Here is a 23,641-nt window from a genome sequence, read left to right as displayed (position 1 = left end):
ATGGATGGATGGATGGATGGATGGATGGATGGATGGATGGATGGATGGATAGATAGATAGATAGATAGATAGATAGATCTTTTTTCTCAAGCTAGTCTCTGCTCTTCAAAGAAAAATAGTCTCTGTTGCTTCAAAGAAAACTTAGCTATTAGTTGCTCCCACAGGTCTCCCAACAACCCTGACACATGCAGTGTGAAAAATCCCCTGAAGTACAGACACTATCTCCCTCCAATCTCACAACTGACAATGATGGAGGGAACGTTCTTCTTGGCCTGGTACCAGAATTGTCAGCGTGGGATCTCTGCCAACTCAGCAGACATGTAAGTACATGTAAGATGTATGACATGAGTTTGATTAGAAGATAAGGCTGTCAAAGGCACTCCACATGTATCTCACGTAAAAACCCTAGAGCCATAGTAATGTTGTGACAATGCAATACACATATAACATCTTAAAACTTTCTTGGCGTACTGTAAATACAGAAACTTTTGCGGTGGTTTTACTTTGTAGGTTTTTCCTGGGACCTATAATTATACCATGTATGTGTTTCACAGTTATACAGTATTGCAGAATTGTTTCCAACCAAAACTTTGAACACTGTGAAAACCTGAAAAGACCTGTTACAGTTAAATGATACCACTGCAAAAGTACATGCATTTACGGTATATGGAAAGTGACTGCAATATCAGTAAATCTGTGGAACTTTAAAATTGATTCTGTTTCTCACTATCTATGAAAACAGCCCGGAGCGTTCACAATGTTCTGTTAGATTGTCGCCATAAACTCTTGGCATGATGACAGGAGCAGTTTTCAGCAGTGTTCTCACATCTCTGGGGGGTGCTCAGAAGACGCATGTGCCTGATATTGGTTTTTCTCTATCATACCCTGAAGACTGTATGTGTGTCATACCTCTGTCATGAGATCTACCTTAAGATTTCCTTTGAGATCAAAGTTATATTGTATGCACATACATGTACATGGAAGTAACGTTGTGTTACATGTACATCTATTACACGTATGTCAACCCAGTTTTTGCCTCGTGGGCCTTTTTAAAGTTGCATACAGTCAAAGAAAGAATTTTTAGAATGCATACTTACATCAAAACTTTTAATAAGGAATAATTCATCAGATTACTTATAAGGAGTGTTCCCAAGCAGCATTTGTAACTCTTCTCCCATTGGATCTGTTAGTCTTGATTTTTAGTGAGTTCAGCTTGATTGGAACATTTATGTTTCCGACTTACTGAGAAGTCATGGCGTTCCAGTAACTCAAACTTAGTACAGTGGTCTTGTAGTGTATGGTCTCTTAGCACTGAGCAAATTTGTTTTAAGTTCTAGATGATAGAATCATTATGTAACATTTCTAAAACCCATCTCCTTCAGTTTCAAGTCTGATGTTTTGATTTACTTCTAAAACTTTAAGTCAATATCTCATACGAATGCTGCACATGTTCCAATATCTGAAATCACTCCCTTTAAAAAAAACCCTAAGGGCATTTTCCCTTTCTTCTATAGAACATCATTAATCAAATCCACAAAGTAGAGGAAATCTTTAATACTCATTCCTTCACGGTGTCTTGTAGACATACCTGATATTTCCCCCAAGATTTTAGACTGTTCCTTGATATTTGGAATCCCGGAAGGATTTCTGCCCAGCTGCTACAAAGTCGTTGCAATCATTATCACATTAATCTGTTACTCATTCCTTCATAGAGTCTTGTAGACATGCTTAAACAATATTTCCCCGAACATTTCAGACTGTTTTTTGATATTTGGAATCCCTGAAGCTTTCTTGCCCAGCTGCTGCAATGTCGGTGCAATCATTATCACATTAATCCTGATCTGTTGTCCCTGCATGGTGCCGCCGATAAAATTTCCTGCACCTCTGGGCACTCAGTGGTGCTTGAGATTGATTCAGCTGTACAGGGTACACTGACACCACCATAAAACATTCATGGGGGGTGGTAGAAATACTTTTTTTCAGTGTTCTACAATATTGCAGAATGTCACAATATTGTTCTGCAATTTGGAAATGCTTTCTGCAGATATACACTTTTAATTTAAGCCCTGACTCAAAGCCATACAAAATTGCACGTTGGCAAACATGTTACATGCAATTTGAAAATGCATGCATAACTAGTACATGTCATAAAGTCAGTAGTAAGCACAAAAGATCCTAAGCAATTATTATATACTATATAGACACAATTGAACCCCTATCCTGATTTATTCAGTCTGCAAAATTGCAAGTTGCTTGATTTTTCTTCTGTAATATTGTCAGTGAGTCTGCAAAATACAGACTGCAGATGGGTATTTCTAACACTGCCAATATTGCGTGTGACAAGTTCTTCTGGAACCAGAGAACATATTGCTAATCAAAAAGTCTGCCAAAAGCAGCTTAGCGCTGACGTCCAAGATGTATATTAAGCTTAATCTAGATTAATTGCAATAATACCTATCTAAATCTAGATTACTCTACAGCTCAGTTGACTTGTGTTTCTGACAGCGGGGCTCTCAACTGATAAAGTATTGATGATTTGTGTTGCCTCACAAGACATATAAGCAATAAAACTGTCAATCAGAAATTTTATGAGCTGCTCTTATGACAAAGATGAACACTCTTTGAAGGAAATATCGATTAGTAATTCCTTACCACTGCGTTTATGCCTGTGTGACATGTTACACATACTTGTATTTAGTACATAATTATACAGTTTTACGCCCTCCTAGTAAGCTATACGCTCTTAAATCTAGCCTTGACAAGGAAACACCGCATGTAAGGAAATCTGCATGAAATGGCCGTGACGTCCTCTATGAGATAAAAGCATACAGTTGGAAGAAGAAATATGTTACATGTACTTGTAGTTAGTACACGTACATGTAATATACAGTATTATGCCCTCCCAGTAAGCTATACGCTCTTAAATCTAACCTTAACAAAGAAACACCACATGTAAGGAAATCTGTGTGAAATGGCCGTGACGTCCTCTATGAGATAAAAGCATACAGCTGGAAGAAGAAATATGTTACACGTACTTGTAGTTAGTACATGTATCATGTAATATACGGTTTTATGCCCTCCCAGTAAGCTATACGCTCTTACATGTAAATCTGGCCTTAACAAAGAAACACCACATGGAAGGAAATCTGCGTGAAATGGCTGTGACGTCCTCTGTGAGATAAAAGCATACAGTTGGAAGAAGACGTGTGACAGCCTATTTGTCACGCCACCTCCGCACCTTTAGCTTTACAGAGAGACTGTTATATTATGATATATGGCCTGCACCTTTATACATACAGAGAGACTGTTAAATTATGATATATGGGCTGCATTAGATTCTCCAGACCACAGACAACAAAGCCTGAAACTTGAGCATATCTGCCAAGTTCAGGAGCGTTTCTGACAGCCTTTCCAGAACCATGCCTGAAGCAAAGCTTTAAGTAAGGATGATACATGAATGTACAGACTTCAAACACCACTGCCATAGTTTAAACGTCTGCTTTTTATTGATTTCAAAGTCATGCAAATCAGGCGATGGAAGCTTCTGACTCTGAGTCTGAGCTCATGAAAAATTGTCCTGAATACAAGAAGAAACTCATGCATTATTACCCATACATATGTAGGTGCGGAGCAAAAAAAAAAAAATTGGTCACATCTAGAAGATATACTTCATGTATTATTCAATCTGCACTGAACTGTTCAAACTGGAGTTTGAAGGAGTAGGGAAATCTGTTTAAAAACAGGAAACCAGAGATTTTAGACCTCCAAGAAGTGTTTTGGGCTTTCATGAATCAGTATGGGAGCTGTGGAGGGAATTGTACTGTCATCAGATATTACACAACTGAATTCCCCACACATATTCCTACTTTAGCCTTTTGACTTCTTGTCATATCGCATATGGCATGTAAGTCTCCTGTCTTGTGGGCTGATGCAATGTCTGGAACTCAAACACAAAAACCCAACCCATCAAAAATCTGCACAGCCCAAAACAATACTTCCAATCCCAGAACCAAGCCTTCAAATTGGTGTGGTCTAAAGACAAAGCAGAGGGCCTTGACATATTGGTGATACTCCTGCAACCTTCCCAAAAGGTCCTGCCTGTAGGGTAATGGTGGAAACACTGGCCCTGTGATGCTGTCAACATCGTATTGATTTCTGCTATAAATTTATAAATCCTGCCACAGCTGTCCAAGATGAGTAATGACAGTCTAACTTACAAGTAGGTAGGTCTGCAAATCTACAAATTGTACATTTAGTGATATAGTACAGTTATAATACCTACTTACATGTTGTATGTAGGTTTTAGTGTATCAGATTTTGATTTACATTTCAATCCACAGGCATAGGGGAGTCATCAATATGAATGTGATGAGTTAAGGTCTTGCAATCGGACTGGACAGACTGGAACTGAGCAACTGAATTATAAATGGTCTAAACTGTACCTGTACAAATTGTCTCGGGTAAACAGTCGATCATTTAGATTAGAGGGCCTTCAGTAGTACTAGTACTACATGCAGTGGTTTTGTACTACATGTAGATTTTTACCAGGGATAGCTAGTATACATATACATGTACCCTAAGTTACAAATGTACTATACCACTGGACAGAAAAATTATGGTAGATCTAAGGATTATGTTGGATGATTACATGTAGGTCACTATCACTATGTGTCTTAAACTAACATTGTTTTTGCTCCCTGTAATTTTTAACTGACTCTGAAAACCTGGCTTAATAAAACAATCTTGACAGAAAATTTGAGTTCAGTGCATAAAATGAAATAGGACCTGCCACTGACCCTCTATAATCTAATGTTACATGTATTACTATACATGTGTGAAAATTTGATTATCGTTGATACCTTTTATAATCATGAATAATCACCTCTACCTTGTGTCAGGTTCATTTATGGTAAAACACATCTACATGTAGTGAACTGTCCTTTCATGTTCATTAATATTCATTTAAGTCAAGCTAAAAAAAAAGGATCCTAACACCCCCTCTAAATGAATCCAAATGGTTTCTTCCTCATGTAAATCTCACCGCAGCAATTGAGCATGTCAAGCGAATTAACAGTATCAGCCAGGTAGCCCTCGGCCAATCACGGCACAGCAGGCCGAAGCGTGACGCGTGGCTCTCCCCGTGTGCGTGCACTGCTCCGGCAGACTCCAACGCTACACGCCGTCTTTCTGAGAAGTCACAGTAGACATCGGACGGTGTACTGTACAGCAGGCAGCTGGCTGAGTCTGGTACACGTACATGTATGCTACAGGTGCTGAACAAGCAGTCTGGTAAGCTTGCCTTTCTCTGTTTTAATATTATCAATAATACAATCTCACATGCATGTAATTCAGCCATCTAGGATATGTACAGGAAAAATCTTGCAGCTTTTCCAAAAGGTGATGTTTTGATAAATTTGTCACTCCCGTAACAGGTGCTGAACAAGCAGTCTGGTGAGCTTGCCTTTCTCTGCTTTATATCAATAATATCAATACACGCATGTAATACTGCTATCTAAATGTAGGAAACCAGGGAAATTCTTGTTTTTTTCAGTGTCTTTGTGGGTGATGTTTTGATGAATTTGTCACGGATATAGGGGAGTCATCAGTAACCAGTAATCGTTACCAGTCTATTTGGCCATAAAATATCATAGTCAATAAAAGGGCAATTAGTACAGTAGAAGCACAAGGGTTTCTCATATACACATATGTATATATCTGTGTATTCTGGTAGTACAGGAGAACAGCAAATACTCCCATCTGTTGAATGGACGATGTTGTGTGCATATGAGATCATGAGATCTTGGCCTGTGTGTGGGACGGCATGAATTTAGGCTGTGTCTCAGCTGACCATGCTATGGGGAATTTTTATGTCTAGCTGATTACCCGGCAATATGGTGATTTTGCACGGCACATGATTTACACTGACACGCAATGCAGGCCAGGGACGGGGGTTAGTCATAAAGGCACGCAGAAATGCCACACTGCTTCTAACGCTGTGTGATATCATTGTGGCATGACAAAGGAGGATGGCTGGAGCATAGCATGCGGTCTAGCTTGGCTATCCCCACAGAAAAAATGTCACTAAAAAGACGCAGAACTTGCCATAAAATGCAAAAATGAGCTGGCAGTGATAACACTGTGTGATATCATTGTAGCATGACAAAGGGGGAAGGCTGGAGATGCGTACAGTGAATAGAAACGTGGTTAGAGGGGATCAAAAAAGCACAGTAATGGAGGAGATTGGGACCTATTGTTTGGCTCATTATGGCAGGAAATTATATGCGGATAAAGCAATCAAGTCTTGGCTAGCTGGGCTCGAAATCCTTTTTTCTCCACATGTGCAGGAAACATTGAAAATTACCTGCACCAGACAAATTTCATATACACCACTCAGAAAAAATAATAAGGAGCATGCATATGGATGATACTAAAACTGTTCAGAAACCATTACCACTGTTTCTTTTACATTTAGATGGTGGTAACAGTCAATACAGCAAATAAAAATCTTCATGCCAGTGCAGCTTACATGTAGGTGCAGATAGATATGACAAATACCTGCACAGCTCCAATTTTACCTGCACTAACCTGCACATACCCAGTACATGGACCAGTACAGGTTAGGTGCAGGTGTTTTTTTCCTGGGTACAGAAGATCTAGACTAGAGGAGGCTGGAAAATGGTAATTGTGTTAGACAAAGATCAGCCAGGAAATAGAGAAAGACAGTTGATTCTATCACAGGAACTAGGCTTCCAGCCAGGTTATTTGTTTGGTAATTGCAAGGAGATTACAGGGATATCATTAGCTCCATCATCGCTCATCATACAAAAGAGGTGGCAACTGAAGACAGGTAAGATTGGGAAATTGTGTGTTGTACGAGATAGCGTTCAGTATCAGAGAAGCAAGCACTCGTTGTGCAATCATATATTGGAGTACGATAGGATTATCACAGGGAAGGGAGGCACTGTACTATGAAATGGCAAATTTGAATCAGATATATATATAGGTTTCGGCTTTCATACCTGTTTACCAAGAGGGATAGATAGAACGCACTGTACTGTAAAATGGCAAACGCTACTCCTATAGCTTTATTAGAAGATAGAGAAAGCAACGTACTGTAAAATGGCAAATTTGAACAAGATAGATTTATCAAAATGGTAGAGGAGGCACTGTACTGTTAAATGGCAAATTTGAATATGATAGCTTTCTCAAAAGGTAGAACAAGCACTATGCTGTAAAATTGCAAAATCATATAGGATAGCTTTATCACTAGGAGTAGGAGGCACTGTGCTGTAACATGGCAAATTTGAATAAGATATTATATAAAGCTAGATCAAAACATAGAGGAGGCACTGTACTGTGAAATGCCAAATTTGGAATTAATACATGTAGCTAGCAGTGATCACTTGGGACAGGAAGCAGTCTAGAATGGGAGGTTTAGCTTCACTGTGATTTAGCACAAGGGACAAAGAGCACCATATAATGGCCAACTACTCTCTATAGAATTCAGTGGTAGGGACAAAAGACTCTGTCAAATGGCCACTTGAACAATATCTCATTCTTCACCAGGGACAAGTAATGAGCAAAGAAGCTATAAATACTGAAGAAAGGACAAAAGTGAGCCCTGGAGCTAAGGCCTGTAAGAACTGTTGCTTACGCAAAAGGTCAAAATTCACTCATGTGAAACACGTAAGACATATGATACATCAGTAAGACAAAACCAACATCTGGATAAACACAGTATTTTCTTTCAGTAAGAAAGCAAAATGAAACAAAGAAGGAATTTGTAAGATGAATAAAAATAGCCACAAATATTAAGCACAACACATTTTGTAGGATAAACTGAAATGGAGACCTTTTCAGTACCAAGGTCAGGGATACTGCAAATGAATCAGTTTTGTCAATAGAGTATTTGGTACTATTGAAATAACCTTTACAGATACCAGATACAGCTAGATAGTATTCAACACATAGACGTAGATAACATTCAGCACCAAGGACAGACCCAATGTCAACTTCTACCAGGCAAAATTACTCTCTGCCTATGCATGTTGTTTTGCCTTTAGAACCCAGAATTTGGAATTTCTTCCAGCAGAAGCTTACTTTTCTGCTTAAACAAGGTGGAAATTGTAATCTAAAGAACACAAAATGATTATTTCAGCAATTCAATTTTCCATGTTGTTACTTTAAATTGTGTAAGTGATTGACCAGGATTCCAAAACACCCCAAATCTCAGTTCTGCTTTACATCTAATACACTGCAAGCCTGTTGCAAAAAGCATTTATATAACGATTATGCATTAATGGAACATACTAATACATTTTCCATTTCACAATTATCGAGCGGCAAAGCTATAAAACCCTTGACACAAATACATAACGCAGGCAGCCACATGGTCCAAATGGAGGAATATAACTGCCCCAACTGTCACCTGGGCTCGAAATTCATTTTTGGAAATAAGTGCACCAGTGCACCCAACCTAAAAATTGGGTGCACAAAATATCTTTTGGGTGCACCATATAAAACAAAACATAATTACAGATCTTATTGCTCCTCTTCTGAGCTTGAATCGAAAATGGGAAATAACTTCAAAATCTTAAACAAATACTACAATAAAGGTTTTATAATTTGTCTGACACTTAGATGCCAAGAATATCCTGTACTATCATACATTTGATATGTACAAAAATACCTACAAAAATATGTGGATGCACCAGTGCACCCAGAGAAAAATTGGGTGCACAGCTCCAAATTTGGGTACACTAAGGTGCACATGCACCCAGTATTTCGTGCCCTGCACTAGTCCAAATGGAGGCATATAACTGCCCCAACTGTCACTATCAGTCTTGCTTTAGTAGAACTTACAGAATGGTACACTACTCAACACCTATCAAGGTACCATTTGGTCGTAAATAATTTACATTGCACACTTAGGGGGAATTGGGAGTATTACATATATGGGTGCATTACCTTGATAAAATCTTTGCCCTTGAATGCATTTAGAGAATCTAATGGCATCTGAGCCCTTAGCTGTACTGATTTGGCCCAGGGATCTAAAACGATTAAACCACAAGAGAAATCCATTATTGATTAAGAGGGGGGCACGAACAAAGCACTACCATATTTCTCTCTTGCCCAGAAAGAAATAAATAATTAAGAGAACAAAGAATTGGACAGATAGCAGAACCCTGCAAAACTATGCATAAAGAAGATTGGCCATACATTACTTATGAATTTTTAAAAATTTGAGGAACCTTAGGTCCTGGGGGGTTACAATCTCCGTGATTAAGTCTTATATTGTTATAAGGCAGGGCTCCAAATCCTTTTTTTTTTTGCATACATGTACCTGCACTGGTGTATGGATCATAATATAACTGTTCAGAAACAGTATTTCATTTATACACATGTACTTCTTACGTGGTAAGTCATTGCAGCAAATAAAAATCCACACACATCATGCTATATGTACCAGTGCAAGTAGGCCTCAGAAACACCTGTACAGCTCCAACTTAACTGCACTAAGGTGCATATGTATGCACCCAGCACTTAAGCCCTGTAATGGTAATACTTTAAACTGTCTCAGACATGCACCTCCAGTTAAGACATACACAGTTACTAAGACACCTTAGCACGCCTGGTTCTGAGTGCTGCCAGGTCAGACGCTGAGAGAATCCTAAGTTAAGACCTTCACCGACACCCTTAGAAACTGGGAACGTCTTACAAATGTACCTCGAGGTGCATGTCTTAGACATTCTAGCACGCCTGGTTGTGAGTGCTGCCAGGTCAGACACTGAGAGAATCCTAAGATTAGACCTTCACCGACACCCTTGGAAACTGGGAACGTCTTACAAATGTAACTCGAGGTGCATGTCTTAGACATTCTAGCACGGGTGGTTGTGAGTGGTGCCAGGTCAGACACTGAGAGAATCCTGAGATAAGACCTTCACCGACACCCTTAGAAACTGGGAACGTCTTAGAAATGTAACTCGAGGTGCATGTCTTAGACACTCTAGCACGCCTGGTTGTGAGTGCTGCCAGGTCAGACACTGAGAGAATCCTCAAGACAAGACCTTCACCGACACCCTTAGAAACTGGGAACGTCTTACAAATGTAACTCGAGGTGCATGTCTTAGACATTCTAGCACGCCTGGTTGTGAGTGCTGCCAGGTCAGACACTGAGAGAATCCTGAGATAAGACCTTCACTGACACCCTCCATTTATCAGCCTGCATAATTCATGATGGTTAACTCTCGAGGGGCAGTATCATCGCTGAGGCCTAGGAAAAAAAATGTTGTGTTTCCTGTTTCCCGACTGACCCTAGAAAAACCTGCCAACCCTGGACTTTTTTGGGGGTGGACCCCTGCAAGGGACATATATTTTTGAGGTGATCAACATTTCCTAGCTCCATGATCTGATACCTGAGCGATAAAACGTTGTACAATTGGTTTTCTACCATTGACATTGAAAATACATGTCTCTTCATGCAAGTTCTACTTTGTTAAAGTGTATTGTATAAGTTGGATCAATAGAGATTGCCAAAGTCTAATGAAAAAAAAAGGAAAAAAAATCACTAGTACCTACCGACCCTAATGTTTTCAGGACTGAAACAGGACACACGCCATATTTTTCCCTAGGCCTAAGCTCTGTGCAGTATCACCACTGATCCGGGATCTGCAGTACTCCCTCAGACATCACACGCTAATGATGGGGACTGTTTCACGGTCAAGGGTCAGCCACAAGGCTGGGGGGATTTTCAACACAATGTCACTGGATATACATGTACATGTACAAATGTGTAGGATCCCACTCTAAATTGTTGAATGTTTTGAAGCTTTGAGATTCTGTTGTAGTATTTCAACTTCTGGTCAAAGAAATGTTCAGAAGGAGGGGTAAGATTTATTTTATTCAAATATGATTATTAACCAGAAGACGTTTTTCTTAGTTAGTGGGTGTGTCCCAGGTTTAAAAGATTTACACACACAAAGGTATGCATGTATATACAAAAGCCTGCTTTGCAAAACTTTCAGAAGGACTCATGTCTAGGTGTGTGTACCAATATGCTAGACTGGTGCTGGACTTGTAAAGCATTGGGGTTCAGCCATTAAAAAAAACGATACTGGATTTTCGGTAATGGACTTGAAAAAAAATAGCACTCATTTATAAATTATATGTAAATTCTCCTTTCTGTTGTTAACCATCTCTAAAACCTTCAACACAACTATAACAAACAGACACGTTACAGCCAGTCAGGTTCAGTAGGGATTAACTCCCTATGGGAAAACTACTCAGCACTAAAAGCTTTCTCCACGGTCAATACCTTCATCACTTTGGAGGTGATAGGACAGGAGATGGAATGTCTTGGTTTCATTACGGTGCCGAATCAAAGTCAAGGGCGAAATTTCCAATCATCTGGATTGTCAGTGAATGCTCTTCGGACAATGAAAGACAAATGCGCTCATCTAACAAATGAACGTAATGTCCCAGGCCATTAAAGATAGACTTGGGTCTTTCATAAAGATACCATCACAGTTTTATTGCAAAAATGTGGTGAGGAAGAGACAATTCATCACATTTAAAACTAAAACTGTACATATTGGTTGGTTGGTGCCAAAATATGACCATTTTGGTGGGTGATTCAGAAGCTGAAATAGTACCTGATGTGTTTTTTTTCCCAATGCAAATCAGAAAAAAATTAAGCAAACAAGAGTTCAAGAATCAAGAAATCAAATTGTGGTGGGTATACCCCCTTATTTGGCCTTTTGCAATATTCCCTTAATTTTCAGAATTCCGCACACCCTCCCAGGGTGCATCTGTCATGCCATCATCTAAAAATCAATATCTCAAAACTCGGAGGTCATCTAATAGAAAACTCACATGATGAAAGTGTAAATTGGTTCACTGCACGTGGCGAGAATTACTGCTATCTCTGCAGGTTCTGACTTTTAGCCTACCCCACGCCCCTATCTTGAGTGATCTTAGTGAATTTTATGACACTAAAAGGGGTTTATTTTATTTTATTTTATGACGAGTTACCACATTTGTGGAAGGATTGACATAACAGGTGACAATCACCTCTTCAAAGATGTCAACCCCGAGACCAGACTGTAAGGCTTGAACCACTCACACCGGGAAGGTCCCCTACTCTTTTCGATAAGTGCGGTGGGTTCTTTAACGTGCGTGGGGTGTGGCTCTCCCAAACATGGGACCTCCATTTAACGTCCTATCCGAGAGACGTCCCTAACCGAAGCTAGGTACTCATTTACACCTGAGTGAAGTGAGAAAAGTCGTGTAAAGTGCCTTTCCCAAGGGCACAAGATCAGTGACATGGGCAGGGTTCGAACCCACGACCTCTCGGGTGTGAGCCGAACGCGCTACCGACTGCGCCACACGACCCCACATGATTGAAAATTGATGGCTGTTGGAAGTTATAAAGAAAGCACATCACAAATTTTAGAATTTTCTGTGTATACGAAATGCTTATTAAGTTTACAAAGATAGCTGAGTCCTGGCAGATGACCCCTAAATCTCATGGACATGATCATGAGATCGAGAGGTCACAGATTCGATCATTTCTGGTCAGACATTGTGTCCTTGGGAAAGGCACTTTACACGCGGATTCCCTCACTCCACCCAGGTGTAAAATGGGCATCTGACTTCAGATGGGAAAGTAAAAGACAATGAAAGGAGAGGGACGGGCTCCGACTTCCAATACCGTGACACAGACACAGTGGAATAACAACCCACTGCCGCTACAGCATGAAAAAGGCAATGTGACTAAAAAAGTGGCACTTAAAAGTGTTATCAAGATCAGCTGTAAACCAACTAGACATCTACACCCTGATAAACAGGTGAAGGTCAGAACTATGACCTTGTGGTTGCACAGCAAGACTACAGATCAGTAGCGTTAATCTAGCTGACGATGTTTTGCGGTAGAAAGCTCTCTGGCAACCTGATACTAATAATGTTAACACACACTACAAGCTGAAGAGGTCAATGCACCTTCACAGCTGCTATACACACTGGAAAACAACTTGTGCTAGAAGCAGATATCATTGTCTTAAGTCTTCCTTGGTATATTTATATTAAAAAATCTATTGAAAAATCAAATAATTCCATATATCCTTGTAATACTAATAGTTAAAAATCATTACCCTGGTTATTATTTAGGACTTGTATTAGTGAATAACATAAATTGATTGGATCACTTGGTAGCCTTCAATTCTTAAAATCTAATCTTCACTAGTAAAAAAAAACTGATATCAAACGTAGATGCAAGACATGCAAAGTAACAGATAATTTAGCACCAAGGACAGTGGCATCCACAAAGAAATACTATGAAACTTGTAACAATTTGTGTGCTTGTAAACTGCTTTCTGCCGTAAGGCTTTCAGTCAATAATTCATGCAGATTCTAAATCACACAAGGGAGCAAGGCAAACAATATAATTGCAGTACGAAAGAGCAGTCAAATTAAAAAGCAATAGCATCATTACAACTGATCAGTGACTAACTACAGAGTGACCTAATACTGTGTCAGAGACTGTGAGGTTGAGAATCACATACACTATGCAACTATCATTTGAGAATAGTTGTACATGTGCATGTGTAGTACTACATGAATATTTGCATCTGAATAGTCTTACTTTAAAACACTGCGAACTGTCTCAGCCTCTCAGGCTATAGTAAATTATGATTGATCATTTTTGTTGGCTGTAGCTGTGGTAGGTCTATATACATGTATCACTAGTAATTCATTCTGTCTTGATCCATACTGAGAGATCTCTCCATTAACTAACTGTCATTAGACTGCCAAGACTGGGGGAGGCAAACCATGCTTTACTCTCAATTCCATACATTTACAGCGCATGAGATATCCAAGACTTGTCTGAAAGCTGTAATTTGCAGTCAGAGACAAGACTTGGATAGCTGCCATTTAGTACATAAAATTGAGAGGTCTTAGACATGGTAATATGAATCACCATTTTGAGTCAAACTGTGATGCATTTTGAAATAACTGTTCTACATGTAAGCATCTGTAATATAGATGTACTCATTGCTTTTAATGCAGAAGTTAATATTTTATTCTACACACAAGTATGCTTGCAATTGGCAGCCCTTATACATGTAATCCATGCTTATCAACTAAATATGTGATTATATATCATACATGTCGTTACATGTAGTCTAAAAATACCCGGTAGAAGTAAGTTACATGGAAAATTGGACTGCCACATGCCCCAAAATTGCTGAAATCCGGCCTTACCCAATTTACAGCACAATCTCGCTACAGATTGCAGGCAATTTCATTCTCACACGCAGTCATTTGGCCAAAAAAGGGATTTTAAACCTTGTAGTTAACTACTTCCTTGACTTAATAATGGCAGGGAGTTTCAATCACACCGATTGGACCTCCTTGATGATAGCAACTATGTATGTGTACAACGTAGCTATGGTAGAAATGAAGGGTGCATCTGTGTAAGTATATACTATTAGGAGTTTACATACAGGAAAATGTCCATTACAGTAAAAAAATCCCACTATTCTAAAGCTTCTTAAGTTAAGGATAATTACAAGGCTCTTTGACTTAAAAGGGGGAGTTGGCCTGGTTCCAAGAATGGGATATACAGGAGCAGACATTTTTTAAACATGGTTGCTTCATATTTTCTCTCATCGAAGAAACAAGTTAAATTGGTGTGGCCTTACATGTACAGAGAACCATTGTAAAGAATATTATTCCTGCGCAACAAGATGGCCAGGCTCCAAGAATGGGATATAGACAATGGGATATAGACAGGGAGCAGGTATTTTTTTAACCTCCAGGTTGCTTCAATATTTTGTAAAGGATGTGAAGCTGTCTATCATGCCTGCGTTATTACTGGCATGGCAAGGCAAGGCAAGCCCGTGCCCGTCCCTGTACATGAGCCCTCCGTCTCTTTTGACGGGCAAGTACTCAATGTCACAATGCAATAAATACATCTTAAAGCCAACAAGTTAAATTGGTGTGGCCTTACAGACAACCATTCTACAGAACAGTGTTCTTGATTGTGAAATAAAGCTGGCCTGGCTCAAAGATATCAGGAGCAGAAATTTATCCCTGTTGCTTCACTTTAAAAACATATCTGAGGACCAACAAGTTAAATTGGTATGGCCTTAAAGAGAACCATACTACAGAATATTGTTCTTGTGAAGCTGGCCTGGTTCCAAGAACGGGATACACAGGAGCAGACGTTAGGGTGAGGGAGAGGTGAAAATGTGATTCCGCTGGTAATGAGGTTTTAGCACTTCAGCAGGATCCAGGGCCTGGTGTGAGGTGACGGCCTCCAGGGCTCGGAACTACGTGCCCAGAAAAAACAATCGTCTACAGCCGTTGGAAATGACTGAAGAATAGTCTGGCACAGTTCTGGCTAGTGCATTTTAGCGTATCAGACCATCACGCTATTATTTAGGACCACCACGCTGAATTGATGACTGCTACACTTATTTTCAACTAGTCTAAGTTCTAACAGAGTTTCTATACCTACAGAGTATGTACATGTATTAACTGTTTGAAAAAGCAGTCTAGCTCAGGGCCCAAACTGCATTAATTTATCTATGCCTTGAACAAACGTAGAAAGCAGGCACAGGTAGAATTCCATCTTAATTCTGTACATGCACCTCAAAGAAAAATGTTCTACTTTCAAGTACGAGTGAAAACATGAAAACAAAGAATCCTTGGGAAAGAAATCCCCAAAGCCATTCTTCAGCTTCAAGCCTTAAGCTTGCCAGCATCCAAGGATTTTCTATTGGCGTCCTGCTAGTATGTAATAACTCTTTTATAATGAGATTCTAATGATGAAGATGAATTCCACTCCTGGACAACTGATTTAATCACAACCCATGACTGATTTCTCAGAAAGCCTGTGAAATGTGATTTGAATGCTCAAACTGCAAAAGCTGAGCGTCATTCATTCTTTCATCAATGACTGCTTCAGATTGAGATGTGACATGATTCAATGATGAGAGTATTTCAAACTGCCACATCAGTTTTCCACACACGTCTCTTAGGTGCTTTTCTTACGATAAAAACCGTCTTGTTAGGCCAGGCATTGTTGGAGTGTGATTGTACTTGTGTTATCTCACTGCAGCACGCAACAGCTGGGAGGGCAGTGTTGTTGTATGGAAACTAGCAACATATGTTTTATGTTAGGGTTCTTAATCTTGGGCTCAAAATATGTTTTATCTGCATATACCAGCACTGGTGCAAGTAACATTGAAAATTGATTGCACAAGACACGTTTTACCTTCTGTGTGTGTGTGTGTGTGTGAGAGAGAACCTTTCAACTTGTGCTGTTCAACAAAGGACTCGCCATATCATATGAACATGTGTCAAATTGTTATTGCTGTAAATATACATGATACATTGCAAATCTGTTGAAAACATCTCCCCTCTTTTTGGGAATGTAACAGCTCCAATTTTAACACAATGTGAAGCTCCATTCTAACCAAAAAAGCAAGTTTGCAATTGGCTTTTGCCTCAGTAATCAACGGTAAAGAATAGATGTCACAAATCCTGCCACTTGCTGTAACCTCGACCGCCAGTAAAAAAACGACGAGCGAACAATCCACCACTTGTTGCCCCTCGCTGGGCCTGGACATTCATCCTGCCAGTTATGAGGCAGCAATTTGAAGTCAGCGGAATATTCAATAAAGGCCTGGGCGGACAGAGCCCAGCGGGTTGTTAGACCCAGCTGCGAATCCCCCGCGAGCGATTGGACGAGATTGCCTGCTCGTTTTACAAGGTCCGCGAGGCTATACGTCTTCCAAATGGTGGCAGTGGCCAATCACCTCTTGATTTACTAATACATTAACCAATCGCCTGTCAATTTACTAATCCAATCAGGAACTAAAGCCCTGACTCACCTTTGCTCCTGCAGTACATGTATTATGCTCTTTTTTTATTGATTAAACTTTTGAGAAAATAGTTTTTCTGCTTGTTCATAAAACACCAGTCCTGATATAGCAATTGTGCATACTCTGTAGGGTATCCTTGTTTTGGTCACCATTAATATTAACTTAATCCTTCACATACGTTTTGGTGTATGAGGTGGCGCCCATCACCATTTCTATAAGTTACCCTTGGGCCACACAGTTGTGCAAGAGCTACTGTAACAGTAGGCCTAAGTCCTCATGTGCTCAAATTTGATAAGGCTAGACCAGTTCCAACTGTAAATTAAAAGAAAAAAATTGGAGTACACTGTATGAACTGAATGTTTGAAATATAAACTACATAATAGCCTGGCATGTTAACTTTGTGGTTCCTATGACAGCATATGGGGCTGTCAGAGGATGCCCAGGCCTGGCTTTTTTCCTTACACATATCACATATCACACAAAATATGACAACCAACAAATCAAGATGGTGTTGCCTAATATTCCACTCTGATAGCAGTTTGCACCCTCTGACTACAGTCCAGTATATTTGCTCCCACTCTCCCCATCACCCTCTGAGCGTCCTTGCAATACAGACGTTTGGGAAATGTCAGAGAAGACATTACCGTAAATTGCACCTGCCCTGACCAACAGGTCCGGCCCAGAGGACGGCTTGATTCATGGACACGCTCCTTTCTGAACTTCTCCTCCTCACAAGTTTAACCTCCTGACATTTCGGTTGACGCCCCACGGCTGCCATTCCACAGGCATTAAAGGACTTTTTTGCTCCATGAATGTCGATATACATTGGGACAGTATTGTTTCAACTCAATATGTAGATTAGTGACTAGAATATAGACTTTGAAGCCCTAAGAACTGCACTGGATTCCTTTAACCTCCTGACATTTTGGTCGATGCCCCACGGCTGCCATTCCAGAGGCATTAAAGGCATACAGTACGATTTCAGTGCAGCAAAACTGGAAATATGCTGAATAAGGCAATCTTTATGATATTGACACATACATACACATGTACTAGTTCACATTTGCACATTTAAATCAGCATTTCATACTTTGGGCATTTCAAGCTACAGAAACAAGTCCTTTCATACATGTAATTTTCTGGATAGTACCCTAAAAATCAGTCCAGGGCCCTTACATTAAGTTACAGTAACCGTTTTTCATCAGAATTTTGAACATTTTTGCTCCATGAATGTCGATATACATAATATTGGGACAGTGCTGTTTCAACTTAGTATGTAGATTAGTGACTAGAATACACACTTTGAAAAATTTGGTTTCCAAGCCCTAAAAACTGCACTGGATGCCTTTAACCTCCTGACATTTTGGTCGATGCCCCACGGCTGCCATTCCAGAGGCATTAAAGGCATACAGTACGATTTCAGTGCAGCGAAACTGGAAATATGTTGAATAAGGCAATCTTTATGATATTGACACATACATACACATGTACTAGTTCACATTAGCACATTTAAATCAGCATTTCATACTTTGGGCATTTAAAGCTACAGAAACAAGTCCTTTCATACATGTAATTTTCTGGATAGTACCCTAAAAATTAGTCCAGGGCCCTTACATTAAGTTACAGTAACTGTTTTTCATCAGAATTTTGAACATTTTTGCTCCATGAATGTCAATATACATTGGGACAGTGTTGTTTCAACTTAGTATATAGATTAGTGACTGACTAGAATACACACTTTGAAAAATTTGGTTTCCAAGCCCTAAAAACTGCACTGGATGCCTTTAACCTCCTGACATTTTGGTTGATGCCCCATGGCTGTCATTCCAGAGGCATTAAAGGCATCCAATACGATTTCAGTGCAGCAAAACTGGAAATATGTTGAATAAGGCAATCTTTGTTATATTGACACATACTAGTTCACATTAGCACATTTAAATCAGCATTTCATACTTTGGGCATTTAAAGCTACAGAAACAAGTCCTTTCATACATGTAATTTTCTGGATAGTACCCTAAAAATCAGTCCAGGGCCCTTACATTAAGTTACAGTAACCGTTTTTCATCAGAATTTTGAACATTTTTGCTCCATGAATGTCGATATACAATGGGACAGTGTTGTTTCAACTTAGTATATAGATTAGTGACTAGAATATAGACTTTGAAAAATTTGGTTTCCATACAAGCCCTAAAAACTGCACTGGATGCCTTTAACATCCTGACATTTTGGTTGATGCCCCACGGCTGCCATTCCACCGGCATTAACATGTCACAGACCCTCAGTGGCTTAATGATTAATCTCAACGTTTCTTTCTATCACACTATGTGGAGTTATGATCGCTTTAATGGACTACTTTCAGCCTGCACAAAGAACTGAGAAAATACATAATCATAACTACAAACCTCAATCAGATACTGGTCAAGGCTTACACATTGAAGTTCAGGACATTATACATTTGAGCAGATTACTTATTCAAAGAATTGTACAGGTGAGGACAAAAATAATACAATGTGATGGCATTAACGAATAATGGTGGAAAGACAGACAGAAAATACAGTAAATTCATTTAATTTTTACTGGGACTACATTAGAAAAACATATTTGCAGTGTCATACCAAATTCACAGTCACCACTGAAGAAAATGTGAAAGAAGAACAGTCCCAAACATTTCAAGGTTTACAGTATTTACATCGCCTTTTCTAATATCACCATCTTTATTTACAGATTACCATGAGAATTTAAACCACCCCATTATAAAACCCTCAGGGCCATGGGGTCTATCTGTTCTACAGGAGTCGCAGGTGTGGTTTAAACTCAGGATCAATAATCAGGGGATCAACTCTCTCACCTCCAAAACTGCCGTCTCTGCAAGAATTGGACAATCTAATTTACAGATACCGTCTTTTTATTATATCCATGGCAGAGGTCGGTTGCAAATTGTTGCAAACAACGCAATATAATAACATGAATCTGGATAAACTTAGATAAGAATCAATAGTTACTGAGAAATCTTTAAGTACATTTGGCTGTGCAAGGAATAAGTACAAAACGACATCAAAATTGTACAAAGAACTACGAATCTGACTGCACTGTAAAGAAGACAATACCAAAGTAGAAATTTGAAAGTGCAAAATGCTGTTTGGTTTCTCAATCTCACATAAACCTGGCTGCTTTTTTCTTGGCTGTAGGAGTAAGAAAACATCAAAATCGTACGTCAGCCTACAAATCTGCACTGCACTGTGCTGCGCTGTAAATAAGACCAACAATACCAAACTAGGACGTAATTTGACAAGTTGAGAAGGACATTTCCCTACTGACGCACGGGACAGAAACATTGACGTAAATCTTGTTACATCTTGTGGTTATCTGGCGGAAAAAAACTTGCCCTTGAACGTGAAGCTTGCAGGATAAAAACCATGTTGATGGATGTCGATTGCCTGTTCAGGTAATTATAGGACAGCACAGAAGCACTGACGTAAATCCTATTGTACCATTTCTGCCTGTTGCTGGGTACTTAAGTGCTGTGGACGTGGCTGACGCAGCAAAACATGCCCTTGTACATGAAGTTCCCAGGATAAAAACCATCAATTATTATGACTAGAATACTGTTGTTATGACCAGTTTTAAAATGACGTAAAAATGATGAATGCCTGGGAGGAAAAGGCTTTTGAAGTTGCAAATATCATTCAACAAGAAATCACAAATTTCAGACTTCTATAGTATAGGAAGTGTTTGGGGTTTGTGAATGTATTGAAACAGCATTTTTTTTCATGAAAAAATGCCTGATAGAAAAATGCATATACTACTATTGTAGATGTATGATGCAACTTGGTTTATGTTTAATACCATGATTTACTAATTACACCGTACACATTCCTCACAACCTCATACCCTGTCAATCAACTGGAACCCAATCTCTACCCACTCACTCCCAACCCTCGCTGCTTTCCTACATGTACCTCAGGTCTGTACTTACTAGTATTCATGCAAACAAAGTGCTTTCTACCAGGCTACAGTGCTGTTGTTATAGCACTACAAGAGACACAAGGAAGAATGTGGAATAGACAATTTGTTTCTAGATTAATCCTTAATGGTCTAGCTTGAAGCGTATCCAAGTTACAGACATGGTGCTTGTGGTCATTTCAATATGGATAATCAGGTCAAGATGCAGGGAGATGATTGCGTTAGGCTGGCTGAATGTGTATAATTTCTTATTGATGTGCCCTGCTTGCTGTCATGCCCAATTTCTTAAAAAGAAGACCATTTTTTACAAGTATGTTTCTTTCGTTAAGAATGATCTCCTTAAGAATGTTTTTATGCTTCGTCAAATTTATCCTGTATTCGTAAATGTTTTAAATATGTGTGATAATGGTTCAGAGATTGTTTTAATGAATCTCATGGAAACAGCTCCCATGCAATTCAGCCTCTGGCTGCCAGGTGGGACTGTAATGTATGTATTGTATATATGTTAATAATTGAATAAACCATTATTATTATTATTATTATTCTTGGTAAATTTGTAAAATTCATAGAAAAATTTTTAAATCATACTCAGATGAATGGTGTTGTGTTTAGGATTCTTGATTTAGAACCAGAAGGTTCTGGGTTCGAATCCCTGTCAGGCCCCAATGTTACATGCCTTGGGAATGGCATTTTAAGCCATTTCCTCACTCGGTGAAAATGAGAGCCTCAAAGCTATGGTTAGGGACGTCCTTAGCTTTCGGAAGGGACACAGAGTTCCTGTGTTTGAGGACAGCTACACCTCAAGCACATTTAAGAACTCAACACTATCTTATAAACAAGTTAACCTTGCTGTATGTTGTACCTGTTACAATTGTTATGCAATAAATTAAGTTCTTCTTTTTCCTATATTCTCCAGATGAGTGAGTCAGCAGGACTTCTGACAAGCTCCATGGCAACCCAGGACAACAACTGTTAGTCACGTCCCCAGCTGTCACCACCGTGCACCGACGGCCCACCAGGATCTGCCTGCTACTGACATTCGTCATTTCTTTGCCTCGAGGTTTCCAAGGAAACCAGTCAAAAACACATGCACAGCTTTTTCTGACATGTCAATAAAGTCACAGTAACAGTCTTATGGCCGCACCTGGGGGAATTATTGTTGTATCAAGGCCGCTAGAGCTCTGAAAGACTGCTGTAACAAACCCTCGCGATTTAGCCCCACCAATTGTAAGCTCCTCACGATTTCAGCCCTTGGCTGCAAAGAGAGAGTAATCGGCCGACCCAATAAACATCCTAGAAATAAATTTTTGAAAACCTGGCTGCCAGGATGAGTTCATCAGAGGACTTGCGAGTAAAACAGATCATGGCGATCACCCTAAAGACTGCCAAAGCTGGGATGGCACGTTTGAGAGGTGCCGACTTCGCGCCCACCATCGGACTCGGCTTGAACAAGGCTGGCTTCAAAGCCGTCCTCCTGACCAGCATCCCATCAAATGTTTCGGTGATCTCCGAATACGAGATCAGGACAGTCCGGCATAAGATCGGGGACGCGTACGAGTACAAGGTCGACTACGCCGACATCCTGATCCACCCGAAAGTCGAGAAGGACGGCTACGGGAGCACCAGCGACGACCCTCTCTCCAGCGAAGAAGACACGACGAGGGACTCCCCGAAAAACGACAGCCTCGGCCTCCAGTCTCCGAGCGGACCGGGGCTGACGCGAGAACTGGTCCTCGATGAACCTAAACCCAAACCCATCCGTACAGAAAGCAGCGACGACGGTGATGAGGAGATAGAAAAGGCAGTTGCGCCGGTTCTCATCCCCCCGTCCATACAGATCGAGGAGAACAGGCTGCCTACTATCCAGCTCCTCGACGTTCCCTGGGCGATCGTGATCCACATTTCCTACATCCCGGCCGGGTTCGCCCGACTGGGGTTCGACCCGCCCCCGGGCCACATCAACCGGGACACGGGGAAACGCTTCGGCCCACCCAACTACAGCGACCGCAGCTACCTGCAGGCCAACGCCGAGACGCTCACGCAGATGAGCCCAAAAGAGCTGATGGAGGTCGAGTTCCAGGATCAGAAGAGGGGCATCATCAAGGTCAAGGACAAGCGGAACATGACCTTCGAGAAGGCCGTCAGCCACGCCCGGAAGCTCCGGGTCGCTAAGGAGATCCCGGTGTACGCTTTCGCGGTGGTCGGAATCGGCCCCAAACTGGCCAAGGCCAAGTGGAAGCGAGAGGTGGCCCGGCGTCCACAGGACAACGCCGAGAGCAGCTGACTTGTTTCGTACTACAGTCAGTCAGAAAGTTGTATCGACAATGACGCCCCAAACATCGAGTCTAACGACATCAATGTCAATGTTGGCAACGTCCTGAATGTTCCGATTGAAAACAACGTCGATCAGAGGGACAGTATTACCTGTCGTGTATGTAGAATCCTCTAAGCTGCCTGGTTTGCCTGCAGTACTGGTGTAATACACCAGGGGGCAATTGTAATGGTTGGCCAAGACAGTACGCAGCTCTCTAGTCAAACTGAAGTAGAACTTGCTGCCATCAACTCCAGTAATGTGCTCTTTGTATTAGACAACTTTCAATGATGCTGGGAGATAGAGCTGCAGAATGAATTGTTTGGTATTAACAGTACCTTGAATTTTATGATGCCTTTCATTGTTTCACTTGAGAAACTGGAGAAACAGAATGATGCATGTGTGTGGTACAATGCATGGCACAACGTGTGGCACATGTGTAGTACAATGTGTGGCACGTGTGGTGCAATGCATGGCACAA

At 40.4% G+C, this 23,641-nt stretch overlaps 2 protein-coding genes across 3 annotated transcripts in view; one reads left to right on the top strand and one right to left on the bottom strand.

Moving 5' to 3' along the window:
* The window catches only part of LOC109487323 (chromatin assembly factor 1 subunit B-like), a gene marked incomplete at its 3' end in the record, with an annotated part of 47,769 nt that overhangs the window by 19,237 nt on the left and 4,891 nt on the right, over positions 1–23,641 (bottom strand). The gene's annotated exons all lie outside the window — the stretch shown is intronic.
* On the top strand, positions 5,150–23,641 carry LOC109487370. 2 transcript variants are annotated; one of them, XM_019791347.1, is made up of 3 exons: positions 5,150–5,289; positions 5,433–5,451; positions 21,766–23,641. In XM_019791347.1, exon 3 carries the CDS (start codon positions 22,177–22,179, stop codon positions 23,131–23,133), a length of 957 nt encoding a protein of 318 aa, XP_019646906.1. In that variant the 5' UTR covers positions 5,150–5,289; positions 5,433–5,451; positions 21,766–22,176; the 3' UTR covers positions 23,134–23,641. The 2 variants fall into 2 exon arrangements, with proteins under 2 accessions (XP_019646906.1, XP_019646905.1); XM_019791346.1 differs by lacking the exon at positions 5,433–5,451.

This window comes from Branchiostoma belcheri, unplaced genomic scaffold (genome assembly GCF_001625305.1).
Source record: "Branchiostoma belcheri isolate BF01 breed outbred unplaced genomic scaffold, Haploidv18h27 scaffold88, whole genome shotgun sequence".
Lineage (NCBI taxonomy): Eukaryota > Metazoa > Chordata > Leptocardii > Amphioxiformes > Branchiostomatidae > Branchiostoma > Branchiostoma belcheri.
This window is presented reverse-complemented; position numbering and strand designations above follow the sequence as displayed.